At 42.8% G+C, this 19,611-nt stretch overlaps 1 protein-coding gene across 1 annotated transcript in view; it reads left to right on the top strand.

Moving 5' to 3' along the window:
* Positions 1-7,534, top strand: part of GREM2 (gremlin 2, DAN family BMP antagonist) — a 192,057-nt gene extending 184,523 nt beyond the window's left edge. The window contains exon 2 of the mRNA XM_010384688.2: positions 4,015-7,534. Coding sequence (XP_010382990.1) covers positions 4,016-4,522 — 507 coding nt within the window. The 5' untranslated portion in view covers position 4,015 and the 3' untranslated portion in view covers positions 4,523-7,534. The remainder of the gene's footprint in view (positions 1-4,014) is intronic.
* Positions 7,535-19,611: the final 12,077 nt, after the last annotated feature.

The following is a 19,611-nucleotide window of genomic DNA, read 5'->3' as shown; positions in this document are numbered from 1 at the left end:
ATGTTTACTCAGAATGTTAATAATTTCGGAAATTATTAAAATGGAACCAAAATACTTTCTTTTTAAGAGGCTATTGAGATCACAAATCATTCCACAAATATAATAAGCTATGTAAGCTGAGCAAGTCCAATACTCGACACTTGGCCTGAGCCAGCTGGAAGCGTGGCCATTTTCATATGACATTTCATGTGTGGAACTAAGGAGGCATGAGAAAAACCCTTTAAAAATGAGGCACTAAAATTTTAATAATTGTGCTGGACAAAATGTTTTCGCAAAAAAAAAAAAAAAAAAAAACTTCCTTTTTTTCTCCTTTCTGCTTTCAATTTTTTCATTTTACTCCCTTTGCCCAGTGTCATCGACAGTACCAAACCCCTTTGCTTTTGCCCATATCATTGCCCTGAGGAATCCTATTCAGATTTTAGGGGACTTACTTACTTGTGACTTCCTAGGCTCCTCCTGCTCCTTCTCCAGGTAGAACCAATGCTTTTTCCTTTTTCCTTCACTATCTTTTGTGGCTATTGGATCCCATCAGAATTACGTGAGGCAATTTTTAGAAATATAGATCTGAAACCCACCCCAACACGACTGACTCAGAATGCTTTGGGGCCTATATCAAAAGATCTCATGTACTCCATAAATATATATACCTATTCCGCACCCACAAAAATTAAAAACTAAAAAAAATTTAATTAAAACTTTTTTTTAAAAAAATAATGCTTCTTGAGCCCAGGAATGTGCACCGTAAAGTAAGGTGATTCAGATGTCGTTGGTCACAGGATCATTACCACGAGGACCCAGGCCATTGTTCCTATACACCTTCATCACACAGTCATTTGTACGCCTTTCTCTAGTTTCTTAATTACAGACTTGTTGAAGGCAATGACCCGTATAGTATCCATATTTCATTCAACACTTTTTTTTTTTTTTTTTTTGGAGACAGAGTTTCACTCTTCTTGCCCAGGCTGGAGTGCAATGGCACAATCTCGGCTCACCGCAACCTCTGCCTCCTGGGTTCAAGCGATTCTTCTGCCTCAGCCTCCCAAGTAGCTGGGACTACAGATGTGTGCCACCACGCCCAGCTAATTTTTTGTATTTTTAGTAGAGATGAGGTTTCACCATTTTGGCCAGGCTGGTCTCAAATCCTGACTTCACTGGATCCACCCACCTTGGCCTCCCAAAGTGCTGGGATTACAGGCATGAGCCACCGTGCCTGGCCTTAACACATTTATTGAGTGCCTAGTGTACACCGGGCACTGTTTTGAGAGCAGGAGACATGGCAATGAACAAAACAGGCAGAACTTCTCTCTTGGACCTTACATTCCCAGGAGAAAAGTCAGACAATAAAAACAAGTGAGATTATGAAATACTATCTCATTAGATGATAAGTTCCCTGGAGGAAGATAAAGCAGGGAAGGAGGAGATGGTGAAGTCCAGGATGGTGGTGAAGGTAACACTAAGCCTTCGCTACACAGGTGGTAACCGAGCAAAGAGTTGAAGACTGTGAGGAAGAAGGCCAATTAGCCATTTGGGAGAAAGACAAGGTAAGGCTCTAGAGCACAAGAATGCCAAGCTCATTCTAGAAACAGATAGGCTGTTTCCAGTATGGCTGGAGCAGAGTGAGCAAGTGGGAGAGAGGATGGAGGAGGCTGGTGAGATGCAGGGGAAAGGGGAGATCTTGTAAAGGCTCGTCCGACCCTGTGAGAACTTTGCCCTAGCCTGGCGCAGTGGCCTGTAATCCCAGCACTTTGGGAGGCCGAGGTGGGCGGATCACTTGAGGTCAGGAGTTTGAGACCAGCCTGGCCAACATAGTGAAACCCTGTATCTACTAAAAATACAAAAATTAGCCGGGTCTGGTGGCATGCACCTGTAATCCCATCTACTTGGGAGGCTGAGGCAGGAGAATTGCTTGAACTTGGGAGGCAGAGGTTGCAGTGAGACTATCACAGTGCTTACTCCAGAATAAATGCTCCATGAATACTTGATGAATAAAGGAGTCATCTCCGAGGTAGCATGCAAAGGCATCTTGTGGTTTAGACTTAGACTAAGACTCAGAGAAATAATTTTAGCATAGATATTTTAACGTAAATATTTTTAACAAAGAGGCAGCTATACTCACCCAGAGCTCAGATTCTGGAGCCGGGATGCCTGGATTCAAATATTTCACATACTGACTGTAGAATCTTGGCAGCCTGTCAATGCCTTAGTGTCCTCATCCATAAAATGCAGAAAATAATAGTACCTACTTCATAGAACTCTGATCATTAAATACGTTTATACATCAAAGGAAACTGTGTTTGATGTGCTTTGAGAACCAATAAATATTTGCTATTACCATTAGCATGGATATATTTAAGACGTAAAATATTCAAACATTTAACACACTTAATATCCAATTTTAGTCATTTCTATATACTCATGATTGATAAAAATAACATAACTGATAATATACTATATTACTGTATGATACATATGATATATATATATAATTGTTACATGTCCATTTTAGGGTATGCATGTTAAAAGAACGGGAATTCATGGAGTCCTAGAGATGGTAAAACAGAGAAAATGAGTAAACGTAAAGATGATGATGATGTTGGTAACAGCTACATTGGTGGCTACAGTTGTAAAAAGAGATCGGAGTCCTCTATATTGCTGGGTATTAGTGTTCCTTGGGGCTACTAATAAAAATACAAAAATTTCAAATGTGAATTACACTTTGAAGTCTGTCTTTCACTTTAGTCAGACTTTGGCTTACCCCCTGCAAGCCACGTTTTAGATAGCGTAAGAATAATTTCTCTCCGATTCCCATTCCTATTGAATTTGTGTCATAGTCTCCTAATACAAACTTCGCATTGTCACTAGACAGTTTTAATACAACTAGGGAAATTTCTTAATTCACACCTGGGAATTGGTTTCTACTAGGAGACTCATTTATGACTCATTTGAATGATTTGAATATCTGTGTGCAGATCTTAAATGCTATTGTTATTATTCATATGTAATAATACAGATGCAACTAGTAATTTTCCTAGCCTTTGTCCAGTTCTATCTTTAATACTCATTTTTAAAGAAACTTGTGAATGACACCCATCTTCTCTGTGTTTTGTACTTCCTGATTTTTGTAATCATATCCATGTCTGCTGGTTAACTTTGATGGCTCTGGAGGTAGATGCCTGGCTGGCTTCCAATCCTGGGCATTGTTGAGTGGTTGTGTGACCTCAGGTAAATGACTCAACTTCACTGTAAAGTAGGCGTCATAATACCACCTCCAACTGAAGGCTATTTTTAAGATGAAATGAGATATACATGTAAATGAGATGTACACTTAGGACAGCACTTGGAGCATAGTAAAACACAGTAAATGTTGAGTATTAACTATTATTGGTACTTCTGCAAACTGGCTTGAGTTCTCTCTTCCCAGCATTTGCTTTGTAATTCTGTAACTGTTCAGCTGTGTATGTCTCCTAACTGCATTTACTGCATAAGTTACTGGCCATTTTGTCTGCCTCCTTGCCTTCCAGGCATTATTTGGGGTGGAGTCCTAACTGTTTACACTTGTACCATTGAATGCCTTTTCACCTCCGGCTGCCCCTGGGCAGCCATCAGTCAGCCATGCCCCACCTGACTGACACTGCTAGTAAAACCGTACAGCATTAAAAAGACGTGGTGGCTCAGGCCTACAATCCCAGGGCTTTGGGAGACCGAGGCAGAGGAGCACTTGAGGCCAGGAGTTCCAGATCAGCCTGAGCAACATGGTAACATCCCATCTCTACAAAAGAAATAAAAAGAAATTAGATGGGCGTGGTGGTGCAAGCCTGTAGTTCTAGCCACACAGGAGGCTGAGGCAGGAGGATCCCAGAGTTTGAGGCTGCAGCAAGCTACGTGCCACTGCACTCCAGCCTGCGCAACAGAGCCAGACCATGTCTAAAATTAAAAAAAAAAAAAAAAAAAAAAAAAAGATGGAGCCCGTACTCTACGACCTTCACAGCCAGCCCCTCTCTTTTCTCGTTGCAGGATGTTCTGGAAGCTTTCCCTGTCCTTGTTCCTGGTGGCCGTGCTGGTAAAGGTGGCGGAAGCCCGGAAGAACCGGCCGGCGGGCGCCATCCCCTCGCCTTACAAGGACGGCAGCAGCAACAACTCGGAGAGATGGCAGCACCAGATCAAGGAGGTGCTGGCCTCCAGCCAGGAGGCCCTGGTGGTCACCGAGCGCAAGTACCTCAAGAGTGACTGGTGCAAGACGCAGCCGCTGCGGCAGACGGTGAGCGAGGAGGGCTGCCGGAGCCGCACCATCCTCAACCGCTTCTGCTATGGCCAGTGCAACTCCTTCTACATCCCGCGGCACGTGAAGAAGGAGGAGGAGTCTTTCCAGTCCTGCGCCTTCTGCAAGCCCCAGCGCGTCACCTCCGTCCTGGTGGAGCTCGAGTGCCCCGGCCTGGACCCACCCTTCCGACTCAAGAAAATCCAGAAGGTGAAGCAGTGCCGCTGCATGTCGGTGAACCTGAGCGACTCGGACAAGCAGTGAGCGCGGGGCCGGACGCAGCTCAGCCCCGCGCGCGCCCGGCCGCTGGGTGGCGCCGCCACCACCTCTGTCCCTGCCCTCCGAGCCCACTCTCACGCTGCCTGGTGTCCCCCCTCAGCAGCAAGCACGTCTCTTAGGGCTGATGGTGTCCTTGTCACAAAGGTGGATCGCAAGTGGAGCTTTTGCTGATGTGTTCCTGACCGACCCCGGGCCCCACCTGTGCCCCCCGAAACCAGGTGGTGGATCAGGCCCGAAGGAAAATGCTGGAAAATCACCACCTGCCACCCAGCAGTCAGAGAGGACCTTTCAAGGTGATGCACTGTAAATCCGACATTGATGTTTCCACCATGTGGAAAAGCAAGGATTTCTCTGCCCCGCCCCCGCCCCCTGCACTCCAACTCGCCCCCTTCCCGCGCGAAGTGAAGGATGCGTCACTTTTCTGAGCTGCCCCTTAGACCTCTCCTGCTGGTCCCTGGACCTCTGGCTGGAAGCGCTCATTCTTGTGACTGGCAGGCTGCCCTCGGCTGCTGCTGTGATGGGAATATGTACAACCTCCATAAATATGTCGGTGCACAGGGGCGTCTCCTAATAAACCTGATACCAAGAAGACAACTTGAGCCACTTGGATCCCGAAGTGGGCTTGCCGGGAAACCTTGAGCACAGCAGGCTGCACAATCCCCCACCCTCAGTCACCACCGCCTCTTCTTCCTCACTGTCCCCACCCCCTATTTGTGGACTAAAGATGAACTCTGGTGTGCATGCTATTATTGCTGCAGTTAGAATATTATCACACACAAAGGTCTCTATATTAACGCTGGTTTTATAAGTGACCCTATATTGTAAAGAGCTGTTAAAAAGTATTATAGACCTATTCATGTATTATTTCACATGTTTTGACTCTGGCTTGCAGCACCATTCTGAGTAAGGATGAGAGCGGGTGATGATCTGCCCAGAAGATGTTTTACTCAGAAAAAAAAATGCCTGGTCAGCAATTCACTGTCATGCACCTATTTTAGATTGGGCAGGGAGATGGGGGGAGTCGTGATTTTTACTTTGAATATTATTTCACTGAAGTTACTAAAACATTGCAGCACAATGTAGAAACTGGCTTGGGATGGATAGGTATAGGGAGGGGCATTCGTCGGGAAATTGATGACCCGAAGCTCGAAAGCCCCTGTAATGTGGAATATGCATATGTGGGTTGAAGCAGTATACTATTTTCACTGCCATGACACTAAGCAAAAACTATTTCCTGTTAAAAGAAAGAGAAAAAGAAAGGGATATTTAAACATATAAGGAGTTGAGTCGCTTTGTGGTATAGAAGGGAATAAGGAATAAAATATATGGAATAGTAATCTAGTCGAACTGTTCTGCACCAAACGTGCTTCCTTTCCAAAGAATAGACTTCGAAAGGGACGAACAAACGTCAGGTCACCTTTTGTTTTTATAATGAATTATTGAAGTTTCCATGTTGTGGTCTCTTGATACAAGGAAGTAGACATAACTTATTTTCCAGCGAAATTATACTTCCTCTAGGTCCCTTTGCTCAGTTGCCCCAGGAAGGCTTCCCTGTAAGTAATGCTTATGGAATCTGACAAATGTGAATGAGCTGCCATTGGTGGGAATCAGTAAACTTTGCAAACCTTTCACTGATGATTCCCCAGCAAGTGCTTCTGTGAGGGGCCACTTCCCTAGTATGTGAGAGAGACCCTCTGCAAGCTGCTGTGGGGACTTGGCTTCCCGACACTAGGTAGTGATGGTGGATCTAGAGACATTCACTCGAAGAGCAAGGATTGGGGTGGAGTGGGTTGGTGAATCTATCTCAGGCCACTGCACTGCAAGGTCCATTTCTGTCACTTCTGCAACACCGTGAGACCTGAGCAAGAATGTGCTGTTGCAGAGGGCCTCTTGGTTTCATAAATGGGTATATACAGCCTGAACTCAGGAGGAAGAAATCCTTGAGGGCTGGAACCTGAGGATAGAGAGAAAATGGAGAGAAGGGTGTTCAAGGTCAGGATTGATTTTTGCATTTAGCGGAAAACCTCAAGTCAGACTCGGTGGCAGAACGTGCAGCAGAAAAGCTGTGAAGGAAGGAAATTTATGTGATTGTAATGGAGGCTAGGGGTGGATTGGGAGGTGAGTGGAGGAGAGTCTCTGACCAGCTGCAGAGCCAACCCCTATCATTTTATTAACATGGAACCCACACAGAGAGGGGAGGGATTAAGGTAAGAATTTACAGAATGCAAACACGAGCACACTCTCTTCGAACCCAGTTGTGGGTGTAGCAATGAAAGCAATATGATATGCTGCAGTGTGAAGCTCCTTCTGGGGGTTATCGTATGTACAAAGTTTACCTTATAATGGCTCAAATTGTATTTAATTTTTTTGTTTTGTTTATAAATGAAGAAAAGCTATAAGTATAATGTAATTATTTTATAGGTATACTATTAAATTATAGAACAAATAAAGATAATCTAGGATTATATGTGATCCCAGTGTGATGTGCCATAAAAGTGGAATTTTTAACTTGTTGCAGTGAGCCGTGAAACAGCACTGTGGGTTCAGAGTGTTTTTGTTCAACCGCAGTGAGTTCAACCTCTAGCTTATGTCACATGATCTCCTTTGGGGTCTGGAATCTTCTAAGATAATTAGAATCAGGCATCCAAGGAGCAGAAGTGATGGAGGTGGCCCTCAATCCTGGTCTTTGGGAGCTTCCAAGCCTCTGCCGGATCCCCCACCAGCTGAAGACAGAGTATTCTCACTGTGCTGCCTAAATGAGAAACACTAAACAAGGAAGCCTTGAGAAACTGCAGCAAATGGAAGCCCACCGTTAGTCTCCCCGTTAGCACCAGGGACACACTTGTCCTGAGTTTTGTTCATTTTCACATTTACTTCTCATGAGTTCCAACATTTCTTTATATAAATATTTCTTAGTTTACAGCGCCTGCATTTTTCTATGAATTGACTTAATCTGCCATTCAAGAAAACTCAGTTATCAATAAAAAATAAAATCCAGGCCAGGCGTGGTGGCTCACTTTGGGAGGCCAAGGCGGGCGGGCGGATCACGAGGTCAGGAGATGGAGACCATCCTGGCTAACACGGGGAAACCCCGTGTCTACTAAAAATACAAAAAACAATTAGCCGGGCATAGTAAGGGGTGCCTGTAGTCCCAGCTACTTGGGAGACAGGCAGGAGAATGGCCTGAACCCAGGAGGCGGAGCTTGTAGTGAGCCAAGATTGCACCACTGCACTCCAGCCTGGGTGACAGAGCGAGACTCTGTCTCAAAAAATAAATGAATAAATAAATAAATAAATACACACATACATACATACATACATAAAATAAAATTCAGAATCAAATTGCACATGGTTGATCCACTGTGTAGACTTCAAAGGAATTAAACTCAACTTCCTAGTAAATAGTTCATCTTAGTTTATTAAATGGGACAGAATATTTCACTGTGTGCTAACATATTCCAACTCACTTGTTTTTGAAGTTGGTCAACTGATTTTTAAGTTACAAAGTCAATGAAAATGACTTTTGCTATTGTGTGAACAACTTAGAATGTATATATTCCCAGAAAGCTTATTTAATGAATGACCTCTCACCACTGATTATCAATGTCTGCATGAGTGATAGCAATAAGACCAAGTCATAAATAATGCAATGAAAACTTTTTAAGTGAAAGTAAGTTTATTAAGAAAGTAAAGGAATAAAGAATGCCTACTGCATAGGCAGAGCAGCCTAAAATGTCTTATTCATCATGTTGTCTTCCGAATTCCCCTTAATCCCCAACCTTGTCACCCCTTCACCCTGCTTCCCACACAGAGCAGATGCCCATTCAACTTATCAAAAACAAAATATGGCAAACCATGCATATTTTTGTTGTTGTTTTTTGTATCCATTGATGTTACTGACTTAGCTAGTATTTAGTCTAGAGTAGAAGGCAAAACAAACAAAACCAGCAAAATCACTGCCATATCATTCCTTGAATCCTGAGTTTTCTACCTTGTCTGCCTTCTTTTCTCCATCTTCTACAGCCTCATATATTTGTTATATGTGTGTGTGCATGTGTATATACACAATATATATGTAGTGTATAGTGTATATATTGTGAGAAAAAGTAGAGAATGGTGTCTATATAGTGTATAGTGTATATAGTGTATACACTTACACACATAACATCTGCAGATTTTAGTGGAGGGAATAGGAAAAAAATATGTCTAATGAATCTTACCCAGAATCAGAAGTTTCCTGGATTTTTATAAGGTTCATTGCCCACTTTCTAAGGTGTATGGAGTGTGCGCTTACCAAGTCCTCCAGCATAACTTGCCCCATACTTCTCATCTGGCCCTATTACATGATGTCAATCATATGATGCATCTGTGTAGTGATTTACAGAATGTCCCTTCAGTTTACATTTTGACCAAGAGCATAATAACTTACATAGTCTGGGGACAAAGTCATAAACATAAACTCTTCATCCCATTGGAACACAGACTACCTCTGGTCCTCCCCCCACCTATTGGGATGACAGAAAACACGCTTGCCAGGTAAAGTTCTGGAAGTTGTTTTAATCCGCTTTAGCAAAGAGATCACACTGAGTGCAGTAGGAGTAACTGGGCCTACTGCTGGGACATCCTGCCGTGTTCCATTTGATTTTTGTAGGAGCCAGCATAGTGAAGTAAATGGAAATATAGCCAGGGCTACTACAGTACTAAAGTCTTTGAGAGGTCATAATTTCCCTGATTCCTTCTGGAATTCAGCATCATTTTTGATTTACTCTTTTTTTCTAGGCTGGGGAGCAGCTTCAGGGGCTCCCGTTAGTCTTTCTCCACTACAATAGCTCTTACCTAAGAACTCAAGGATCAATGTAAGGGTTCTTCAAACTACCAAGAGTGTCCCTTCTAATTATGTATTTGGAAATGAGGGAAAGGATCACTAGGTTAGTCTGTGGACCCATGGGCCCACTGAGAGCCAGACCTTGGAGGACTGTAGTAGACACTATATGACCCTACATTAGTAGGGAGCCATGGTGGTTCACTGGGTCTCCAGGTGTTGGTGTCAGTTCAGATGCAGTATTCAATAATTCTCAAAAGTGCTGAGCGTTCTTCTCTCCCAAACCACATTTACCTGAATAAAGTGATCCTGAGCTCCCTGGTTAAGAAGTAGGGAAATAACAGATGAATAGATTTGCCCTGGTATTGCAGGGTCATAAGGAATCAGCCACTTCTTCAGCCAATGGGTTTCAGGTCTGATCTGGAAACCGAACAAGGGATTTGATTTTCATTGAGATTCTGCCCTCTGCCTCTGATTTTCCTTTACTGATTTATTTTGACTGTGTAAATTAAGCAGTACTTCTTGTTGCCCTCCCCCCACAACCCCCCATCCATCTTGCCTTCAGAAACATTGTGTTCTAGTAACCATTTTCAAATTGGGAGTCCACGGGTGCCACTACAGTCCTACCCCTCTTTGCAATAACCAGTGCCGATTTCTGAAAGGTAAACATTACAACCTGGCTCATTTTATGTTGAGATCTTGGTATTCTTGCATCCCTCAGGGAACCTAGTTTTATAGCAGCATCTTTTCCTACAGTTATCCCTGGCCTACAGATGATGGCACTGCTGAGCACTAGAGCTGCTACCCCTCTCATGAACACAAGCATCACAGCTTTGGTAACTAGAGACCTTCCTGGGAACACAGTTGGTGAGTGGTTTAGTTTTCATAGCTTTACAGAACAAACCCACTTTAGCATGCCCAGTTCTCTGAGCCTTAGGGTGGTTTTATCCATCACGCACCATGGAAGTTCTTACATTTTCTATTTCATAGAGTGTGAATCAAAGCGTTTGAGACACTCCAAGAATCATCCTAGTAGCTTATTATCAACGTTCCTGGGGGATTTTCCACAGGCTCAAATCCTGAATCATGGGAGACTGCTCCCATGGTGATAAGCATTATCCAGCGTAATGTCCTGCTCTTCTTCCTTGATACAGCAGCCTTGGGACACATTCCCATCCTTCTCCCAGCTCCTGCTGCGATTTCACCATATACTCTGTTTCTTCCCTTAGCCAATCCAGCAGATCCCCAGCAGCGATGAGAGGCTAACAACAGACGTAGCAGGCTCAGGGGACTTTGAGAGTTCCAACTGCATCTACCCAAGTACTCCTTTCCCAATTTTAGGGGTTCTACTTTCTATTAGGGTTCTAATCTTGGGACAAGAGACTTGCTGAAGCTGAGAATACACAATTCTCTGAAACAGAGCTCCTTTTTACAACTGAGTCTTCTTCTGACTGCAGGAGACTAGGGCTTCATTGAATGCTAGCTAGAAGACCCTATCTAGGGCTTTTACATTGTGTCTGAATTGGTGATTAATCACTTTGAGTCTTTTATTATCTCTTCAACAAGTCAATGCCGCTTGTAAGCAGGTACCCAATCCCAAAGTCCTTATAATCACGCTGCCCCTCACAACTTTTAAGCACCAAATATATCGAAGCAGCATCATTCCTCTGGGTCACACCTGAGGTTCATTGACTCATGCCAAGGAAATCAAGGATGCAGACACACAGGAGTGAGTTTAGGAGCGGCAGTTTAATAGGCAAAAGAGAAAAGCTCCCTCGTGCAGAGGGAGAGGGTTCCGAGTGGATCTCCCCATTCGTGGGGAGATGCAGTTGGTTTTATAGACGAGTTTGAGGAGGCAGTGTCTGATTTACATAGGGTGCAACGGATTGGTTGGATTAGGTGTGTCATTTACATAGTGAAGCTGGCCGCCCCACCCTCATCTTTTATTATGCAGATGAGTTATCTCCCTCCCTGTTCCCTGATTGCACACAAGCGACAAAGAAAACGGAAGATCGAGCCTCCCTGTAGAACATGCTTGGTCCCTAGGTGCCTTTTCCCGTCGGCACAGCTGCTGGCATTTTCCTGTGCAAGCTTCTGGCTGCTTTTCTATATCTGCAGCTTGATATTTCAGGCTGCTCTTTGTTAAAAAAAAAAAAAAAAAAAAGATTTTGGGGCTGCTTTTTATGAAAAGGGAAACTTTATTGAGGACTCTCTTACCCTTATTATCTGTCTAAATAATTTCATTTGAGTTCCGGTGTCAATACTGCACCAGCTGTGAATTCCCCAACCAGCATCCCATCCTGATTTACCTCTGCCTGTGTCAATATTGCACCAGCCCGCGAGTTCCCCAACCAGCATCCCATCCTGACTTACCTCTGGGAAGAGTTTTAGCAACGCACGGCCACAGCACGCCAGGACCCATACTCAGCAGCTGCCCAGCGACTGAGCTTTCTCCAAATCCTGGGTTCGAGTATCTTTTCTCTGGAAACTGGAATTGTCTATCTTAGATTGGTTTTCCAAACTCTGAGACAGAGTTGTGAGCAGAAGGTTTATTGGGGGAACGCCTGCAGAACAGACGCCTCTAAGCACATGAGGACTGTGCGGTGGGCAAAGCCATCAGGTCACAATTGAGGACTTGTCTGATCCTGTGGGGAGCTCTGGAGCTGGGGGGCGCATGTTAGAGTGGTGCCAAATTGAAGAAAGAGAGACAGGCTTTTGTAGCCCACATCCCTCAGTCACTGCGCACAAGCCATCCTTAGGATGGGGCATGTATTGCCTCTAAGGGCAAATCTCAGTGAGGATCCAGCTGTTAGTTTCAGCGAGGGTCAGCAGCTGGGTGAGACGGTGAGATGGGATGGGTGCATCAGCCCTGAAGAGGGTATCTGCAGGGAGCACCATAATAGTCTCCTTTCCCTGTGTGTTAGGGGTAGGCGTGAGGGCTGCAGCATGGGGGGAAGGAGGAGATAGAGAAGAAAGAACATGGAGGGCCTTGAAAGAGAGGCAGAGCACGTTCCACCTGACATCACAGGAAATAGAAAATCACTGATAGATTGGATCAAGGGTTATTCCGGTCATGACATGCTAGGTGATTGGAGGGAACAGAATCTGGGTCCAGATAGGCCAGCTCAGGGGCTCTTGCGACAACATAAACTGAAGGTTAGGGCCAGACCAGGTCATAGAATTGGGTCTGAAAGAAGAGACAAATGTGTGAAGTAGTCACAGAATGTGGTGATGAGAGAGGGATGTTAGTGCAGCAGATGGGGTGCCCAGTGTAAATGAGGATCTGGTCATAGAAAACACTGAGGCAGGTTTTCATAGCTGCTGGGTCTGTGGTGATAGTGAAACATTTGTGTAAATGAAACTTTTTCCCTGTCCGAAGAAATACGACAAATTTATGTGAGCAGCGGGATCTGGAGAAACTGATATTGGAGCAAAAAGATCGTAACTAAACTCATGAACATACATGAGACTTTTTAAAATTTGTTTTGTTTGTGAGACAGGGTTTCACTCTGTCACCCAGGCTGGAGTGCAGTGGCGGGATCATGGCCCTGGTCTCAATCAGTCAAGTCTCTTCCAACTCTCTCTCTTTCTCTCTCTTTTTTTTTTTTTTTTTTTGACATGGAGTCTCGCTCTGTCCTCTGCAGTGGCGCAATTTTGGCTCACTGCAGCCTCAACCTCCCGGGCTCAAGCGATTCTCCCACCTTAGCCTCCTGAGTAGGTGGGACTATAGGTGCATGCCACCATGCCTGGCTAATTTTTCTCTTTTTTGTAGAGTTGGGGTTTTGCTATGTTGTCCAGGCTGGTCCTTCAACTCCTGGGCTCAAGCAATTCACCCACCTCAGCATCCCAAAATGCTGGGACTACAGGCATGAACCACCACACCCAGCCCATATATGAGACTTCTAATAGGGGCAGTGGAGGAACACGGGGCCAAGTAACCTTAGAAAATGCTTCTTTAGAAGAATAGAAGTTAACAATAATATGTTATATCATTTTAAATAGCTAAAAGAAGGGTATTAAAAGTTCCCAACACAAAGAAATAATAAAAATCTGAGATGATAGATATGCCAATTACCCTGATCTGATCACTATACATTATATATGTTACATCACTATGTGCCCCATACATATGTACAATTATTATTTGTCAATTACAAAATGGTTTTGACCAGGCACATTGGCTCACGCCTGTAATCCCAGCACTTTGGGAGGCCGAGGCAGGCAGATCACCTGAGGTCGGGAGTTTGAGACAAGCCTGACAAACATGGAGAAACCCTGTCTCTACTAAAAATACAAAATTAGCCAGGCGTGGTGGGACATGCCTGTAACCCCAACTACTCAGGAGGCTGAGGCAGGAGAATCGCTTGAATCCTGGAAGCGGAGGTTACGGTGAGCTGAGATCACGCCATTGCATTCCAGCCTGGGCAACAAGAGTGAAACTCTGTCTCAGAAAAAAAAAAAAAAAAAAAAAAAAAATTGTAAGAGTACAGAGATGAAGAAACATCAGAGAAAATGAGTAACATTCCTCAGGCAATGTCTGCCCATTGCTTGGTATAAAAGTGGGACCTTTGGATCCTTCATTTCACTGCCTTCCTCTTGGTATACACAGGCTTCTAAATCTCCCTCCTCCAAGGCATATCTGTTGCCATGGACAATTCTAGCTCCTCTTCACCTTCCTGGTGGCAACCCTCCTTGCTCTGTTCTTTGAGCTTTGCCACATCTTCCTGATGACGCACTGATGGCCTGAGCCCCACTCCCAACTCACATTCCTGAAGGCAAGGAGAGTGTGTTTAATAAACTAGGCACACATGAAGTCTTCCAAACCACCACCTTTATCTGTCATATTCTGCTGCCAGGACATTCTTTATCTAGCAAGACCATAGTTACGTAACATGATACAATTGCTAATTTGTGGGAAGGGGATACTGGATATCAAATTATGAATTGGGTGTCTAATCAAGGCTGGAGATTTTAAATTTGATGTTTGAAACTCTAACAAAAAGGTTTGAGAGTTATCCAAATATTTACATCTGGAGTTTCTTGCTTTCTGTTTTTGTTTTCACCACGGTATATATATATTTTAATTTTTGTTTTATTTGAGGAGCCAAAGAATATACAATTTGTGTTACCATCGGCACCACACGTCTGGTTTTCCTTGTGCTGGAAGGAACTCTGTGGATAGGGTCTATTTCTAGATCTATCCTGAAATCTGTAAGCTAAATACTCATTTTTTTTTTTTTATTCTCACTCTTCGCTTGAAAAATATGAACGCCCTAATTTAAGGGTATGCTGACAGATTACAGACAGCATTTATAAGGTAAAATACATGGATAGGAAATAACAAGTATTGCGGGGCCTAATTTAGATTAATCAAACTTCATTATCATAGGGCTTGCTGGGACATGTTTAAGCATATTGCCAGTTTCTGACTCCAAAAAGCCTGAAACCAACAGATAATTCTCATTGTTGACTAACATGTGAAGTGTCAATTGCTCCTATGATCCATTGCCTGGATTAGAAAGTGATGTTAACCTCTGGAAAACTTTAGAGCGTATGATAGGAGTGGAGCTGCAAATTAGAAACATTTACATAGTCCAGGAGGGCAGCATGAAGCAACTCCAAAATTGAGGCGAAAGGGAGTTTTGCACAAGTAGAACCAAAATGGGCCTATTGTGAAACAAAAAGCCCAATGTTGCTGTCACAGTCAGACCACCATAGGAGAAAATACGCCCAGTGGCCTACAGACGACCCCGACTTCTTTTTCATTCTGGCAACAGAGAAACAAGATTGGCTTGCTACCCTTACAGATAGCTCTTTGTAGTGGTCTAGAGTGAGAATTGCCCTGATTGTACTTGGAGAGGACATCTGATAGAGTTGATATCATGATGTGGAAACACGTAAAACACCCAACCTGTATTATCTCCTTGATTTAACAGAATTGACCAGCTGGGTGTCATTTGATATTTGAAATGAGATAAGTTCCACGAAATTAATTGTAAAATATTTCTATATTGTTTTCATCTCATACAAAATCCAAAAGAATCAAAGGAAATAACAATTAAAATTCTCTCTCCTCTATCCCAAATTCTACCTGTTTTTCTTCTCCAGAAGTAACTAATAATCCGTTTCTTGTCAATGACTCCAGAGATATTCTATGTATGTTAATTTCTAGAAATTCAGTAATCATGCTGCCATCATTTTTTGATAAATGAGAATGTACTATCAACATTGTTTTTCTTTCTGATTTTTCCTCCCAATGACAAAGATAGAAACTTTTTATGGATTGTTTTCCCCCCTTAACAAAATGTACATCTACATCAGTACATAAAAGGCCTGTTTTTTCTCTATTTTTTTTTTTTTTTTTGGGGGGAGATGGAGTCTTGGTTTGTTGCCCAGGCTGGAGTGCAATGGCACAATCTCGGCTCACTGCAACCTCCACCTCCCAGGTTCAAGTGATTCTCCTGCCTCAACCTCCCGAGTAGATGGGATTACAGGCACCCGCCACCACGCCTGGCTAATTTTTGTATTTTTAGTAGAGATGGGGTTTCACCATGTTGGTAAGTCTGGTCTCAAACTTCTGACCTCAGGTGATCCACCCACCTCGGTCTCCCAAAGTGCTGGGATTGCAGGTGTGAGCCACTGCACCCGGCTGTTTTTTCTCTTTTAAAGCCTAAACATTACTTCATTATTTAGACATTTGCAATGTTTTCCTATTACAAACACTTATTGTCACTTTCTAACATGTGTAAAATGTAATTGGGCCAGTTTCTCCTTCCACTAGTTGTTTCTCCCCAAAACCTTGACTGTTCTTGCTTATTTTTATGTTCAAACTTTGAAGTCAACTTCTTTAGTTCTCACCCTCCCTCTTCCCCCAACAAAACATTCTGCAGGTGTTTTTATTTGGATCGCATTAAACGTATTGGCGTGCACTAAATTTATATTACATTTATAATTTGTTTAGGGAGTACTGACATTGTCAATGCCCTTCCATTTTTGTGAGTCTCTCGACTATTTTCATATAGATCTTACACATTTCTTATTACAGTTATTCCATGTTATTTGGATTGTTTGCTATTTTAAGTGGGGATATGTCCCAATTTTCTTCTGACTGGGTATTGTTTGTTTACACAAAAGTTCTTGATTTCTGTGTATTAATTTTTGGCCTAGTCTATTTATGTCATTGTATTATTATCTTTAATAGTTGCTTGATTATTGTCTGTTTTTTGAGCATATAATCTAATAAACAGCAAATGAAAATTAACTTTACCTCATCCTTTTCCATTGTGTACCTTTTTTTGTTCATTGCCAGAACAGTGATAAATAGCAGGTGAAAGTAGACAACCTCGTCTTGTCCCTGATTTTTAATGGAAATAGTTCTTTTTAAAAATTTTTTATTTATTTTTTATTTTTTGAGGCGGAGTCTTGCCCTTGTCACCCAGATTGGGGTGCAGTGGCACAATCTCGGCCCACTGTAACCTCTGCTTCCCAGATTCAAGTGATCCTCCTGCCTCAGCCTCCCGAGTAGCTGGGATTATAGACGCAAGCCACCATGCCCAGCTAATTTTTGTATTTTTAGTAGAGATGGGGTTTCAACAGTGTTGGCCAGGCTGGTCTCGATCTCTTGACTTCGTGATCCGCCCACCTTGGCCTTCCAAAGTGCTGGGATTACAGGCGTGAGCCACTGTGTCCGGCCAGAAATAGTTCTAAAGCTTCCCCTTTATGCCCCAGGCTGACTTTGCCTTGAGGTATTTGATTCTTCAAGGACATATTTATGTTATTCAGAGTTTTTTCTTCAAAAATTACTTAAATAATTTGTTAGCATTTTGAGGAAATCATGTATTTTTTTTCTCCACACATGCGTATGATTTTTAAATACACATATATTAAAATATGCAAGGCAATACACATATGATCATCCTAGCCTTCCGGGAATAACCCCCACTTCCCCATGGCCCTTCTGATGTTTGCTAACTGTGTTTAGTATTTTTTTCACGGCTATTCCTCAATAAGTTGGCGTATCGTATTCTCACTTAAATAATCTTTGTTGGTTTGGTAGCAGTGTTAATGTTATTTGCCAGCTATTTGCAATTATTGAATAGTTTGTGTTGGGGAGAGAGTAGGGTTGTGTTTCAAGCTAGACAATATTTCATTTATGAAGTAGGATGGGGAGCGTGTCTTGTTCCAGTACTTACTACTCTAATTCGCGGTCTCTTCCTCCACCTTGGTCTTATTCATAGACATCTTCCTGCAAATATGATTTTTCAGCCTGATTTCTCATGCAGGCATCCTTCCTGATGTAAAAAAATAGTAAGCTATATTAAGGGAAGTGTCTAATACCAGTTGGTGTACCAAGGTCCATTACTGCAAACAGTTTCAGATAACACTTCCCAAGGGTATGGTTTCACCTTGGAGAAGGATATTGAGATAGCACCTCCTAAGGGTACGGTTTCACCTTGGAGAAGGAGACTTTGCTTGCTTTTTCTGAGATGTGTCTTCATGAGCATCTTCTCTGCCTTTTTCCATACCCATCCATTTGGCAGATCTTCTGTATATTTTGTGGTTTGAGTTTTCGATACCTCTAATTTTAACTGAAGATAAATCAAAGATGATGCATATTTGTTCCTTGTTGCTTTGGAATGATTTTTGAGAGAAGGGGGTGAATGTCCCCTTTGTCACACCACTTTAAAACATTAAACCTCTTCCTATTGCTTTTGGTTACTTAACTGTGTTTCACAGGAAACAAATATAACCTCCAAAAGTCTGAGTTCACCGATTAGCTAGGAAGTGGAAATGCTAATGACGGTTGGTGTAACTCAAGGAACAATGGCACAGGATTTTCAGAGCTTCTAACAATTTTTTCCCATCCACCTACCCTCGAGTTCTCCCACCTACTATCCACAGTCACTTCTCTTTTTACTGTACTTTTTTTTTGGCTTTGTTTTTTCTTACCTTTCTGGCTTTTAGTTGGATTGGATTGACCTTCAGTTGATATGGTTTTTTTTCTTATTCCTTCTTTAATTCTTTTTGTTCTTTTAATGAATAGTGCTAACTTTTTAATTTATATTTACTTTCATATTTTTGTAACAAAGTCCAAACATATTCATTATCACCATCTTCTCCCTGTTCTGTTTTTGGACAAGGTATCACCCTATCACCCAGGCTGGAGTACAGTGGTGTGATCACAACTCACTGCAGCCTCCACTTCCTGGGCCCAAGTCATCCTCCCACCTCAGCCTCCCGAGTAGCTAGGACCACAGGCAAGTGCTACCACACCTGGCTATTACAATTTTTTTTTTTCCTTTTAGAGATGGGGTTTCCCTAAGCTGTCCAGGCTTGTCTCCTGGGTTCAAGGCCTTGGCCTGCCAAAGTGCTGGGATCACAGATGTGAGACACCACACCTGGCCACTTTTTTTTTTTTGAAAGAGATAGGGTCTTTCTATGTCTTTTCATAACACTTAAAGCTCACATAGTGCTTATATGTAGGGTGAGCAGAGTTTGTCTGGGTGTGGTATCAATTTATGGAGATTTTCCAGGTGTGACAGCCTCATTTTTACTCTCAATGGCATTCTGGTTTGAGAATGTTATTTGCCATCCTACTTAAATATTATATTGCCTGACATGATTTTACATCACTTGTCTCCCTCATTAGAACGTAAGTTCCACGAGGATAGGACATTTTTTTGTTTGTCCGCGACTCCCAAAGCCTACACCAGTTTCTGGCACACATTAACCACTCCATAAACATTTGCTGAACTCAATGAATGAAGAGAGTAGTGCATGCCCCTTCGCATGTTTGAATTCTTCCCTGAATTTCTCCCACCCAAGTTGTTACTATCTAAAATTTTAGTGCCCTTTGTAAACATGAAAAATTAGTTGTAATTGTTACTGTTTACATTCTAGGGTTGATTTTATTTCACCAGTTTCTATGGTTTCTGTGATTTCCTAAATCCCAGGCCCTCACTTTGTTTGCATCTTTTTCCTTGCTGAAATGTGCCCCGCGGCAGACGCTTCAGTGAGGCTTTGGGCGTAGTTACCTCCTGTACCTTTCGTATGTCTGAAAATCTCTCTCTCCCCTTCCCTGTGAATGATGTTTCAGGTGGGTCTAATGGTCTCAATTCACTGCTTTCCTTCCACAATTTAAAGACGTTACTTCTTTTTTTTCATTTTTATTTTTATTTTATTTTATTTTTTTTGAGACAAGAGTCTCGCTCTATCGCCCAGGCTGGAGTGCAGTGGCCGGATCTCAGCTCAC

This window comes from Rhinopithecus roxellana, chromosome 8 (assembly GCF_007565055.1).
Source record: "Rhinopithecus roxellana isolate Shanxi Qingling chromosome 8, ASM756505v1, whole genome shotgun sequence".
In the NCBI taxonomy this organism is placed as follows: Eukaryota; Metazoa; Chordata; class Mammalia; order Primates; family Cercopithecidae; genus Rhinopithecus; species Rhinopithecus roxellana.
Note: the sequence above shows the minus strand (reverse complement) of the source record. Positions and strands in the feature narration are given on the sequence as shown.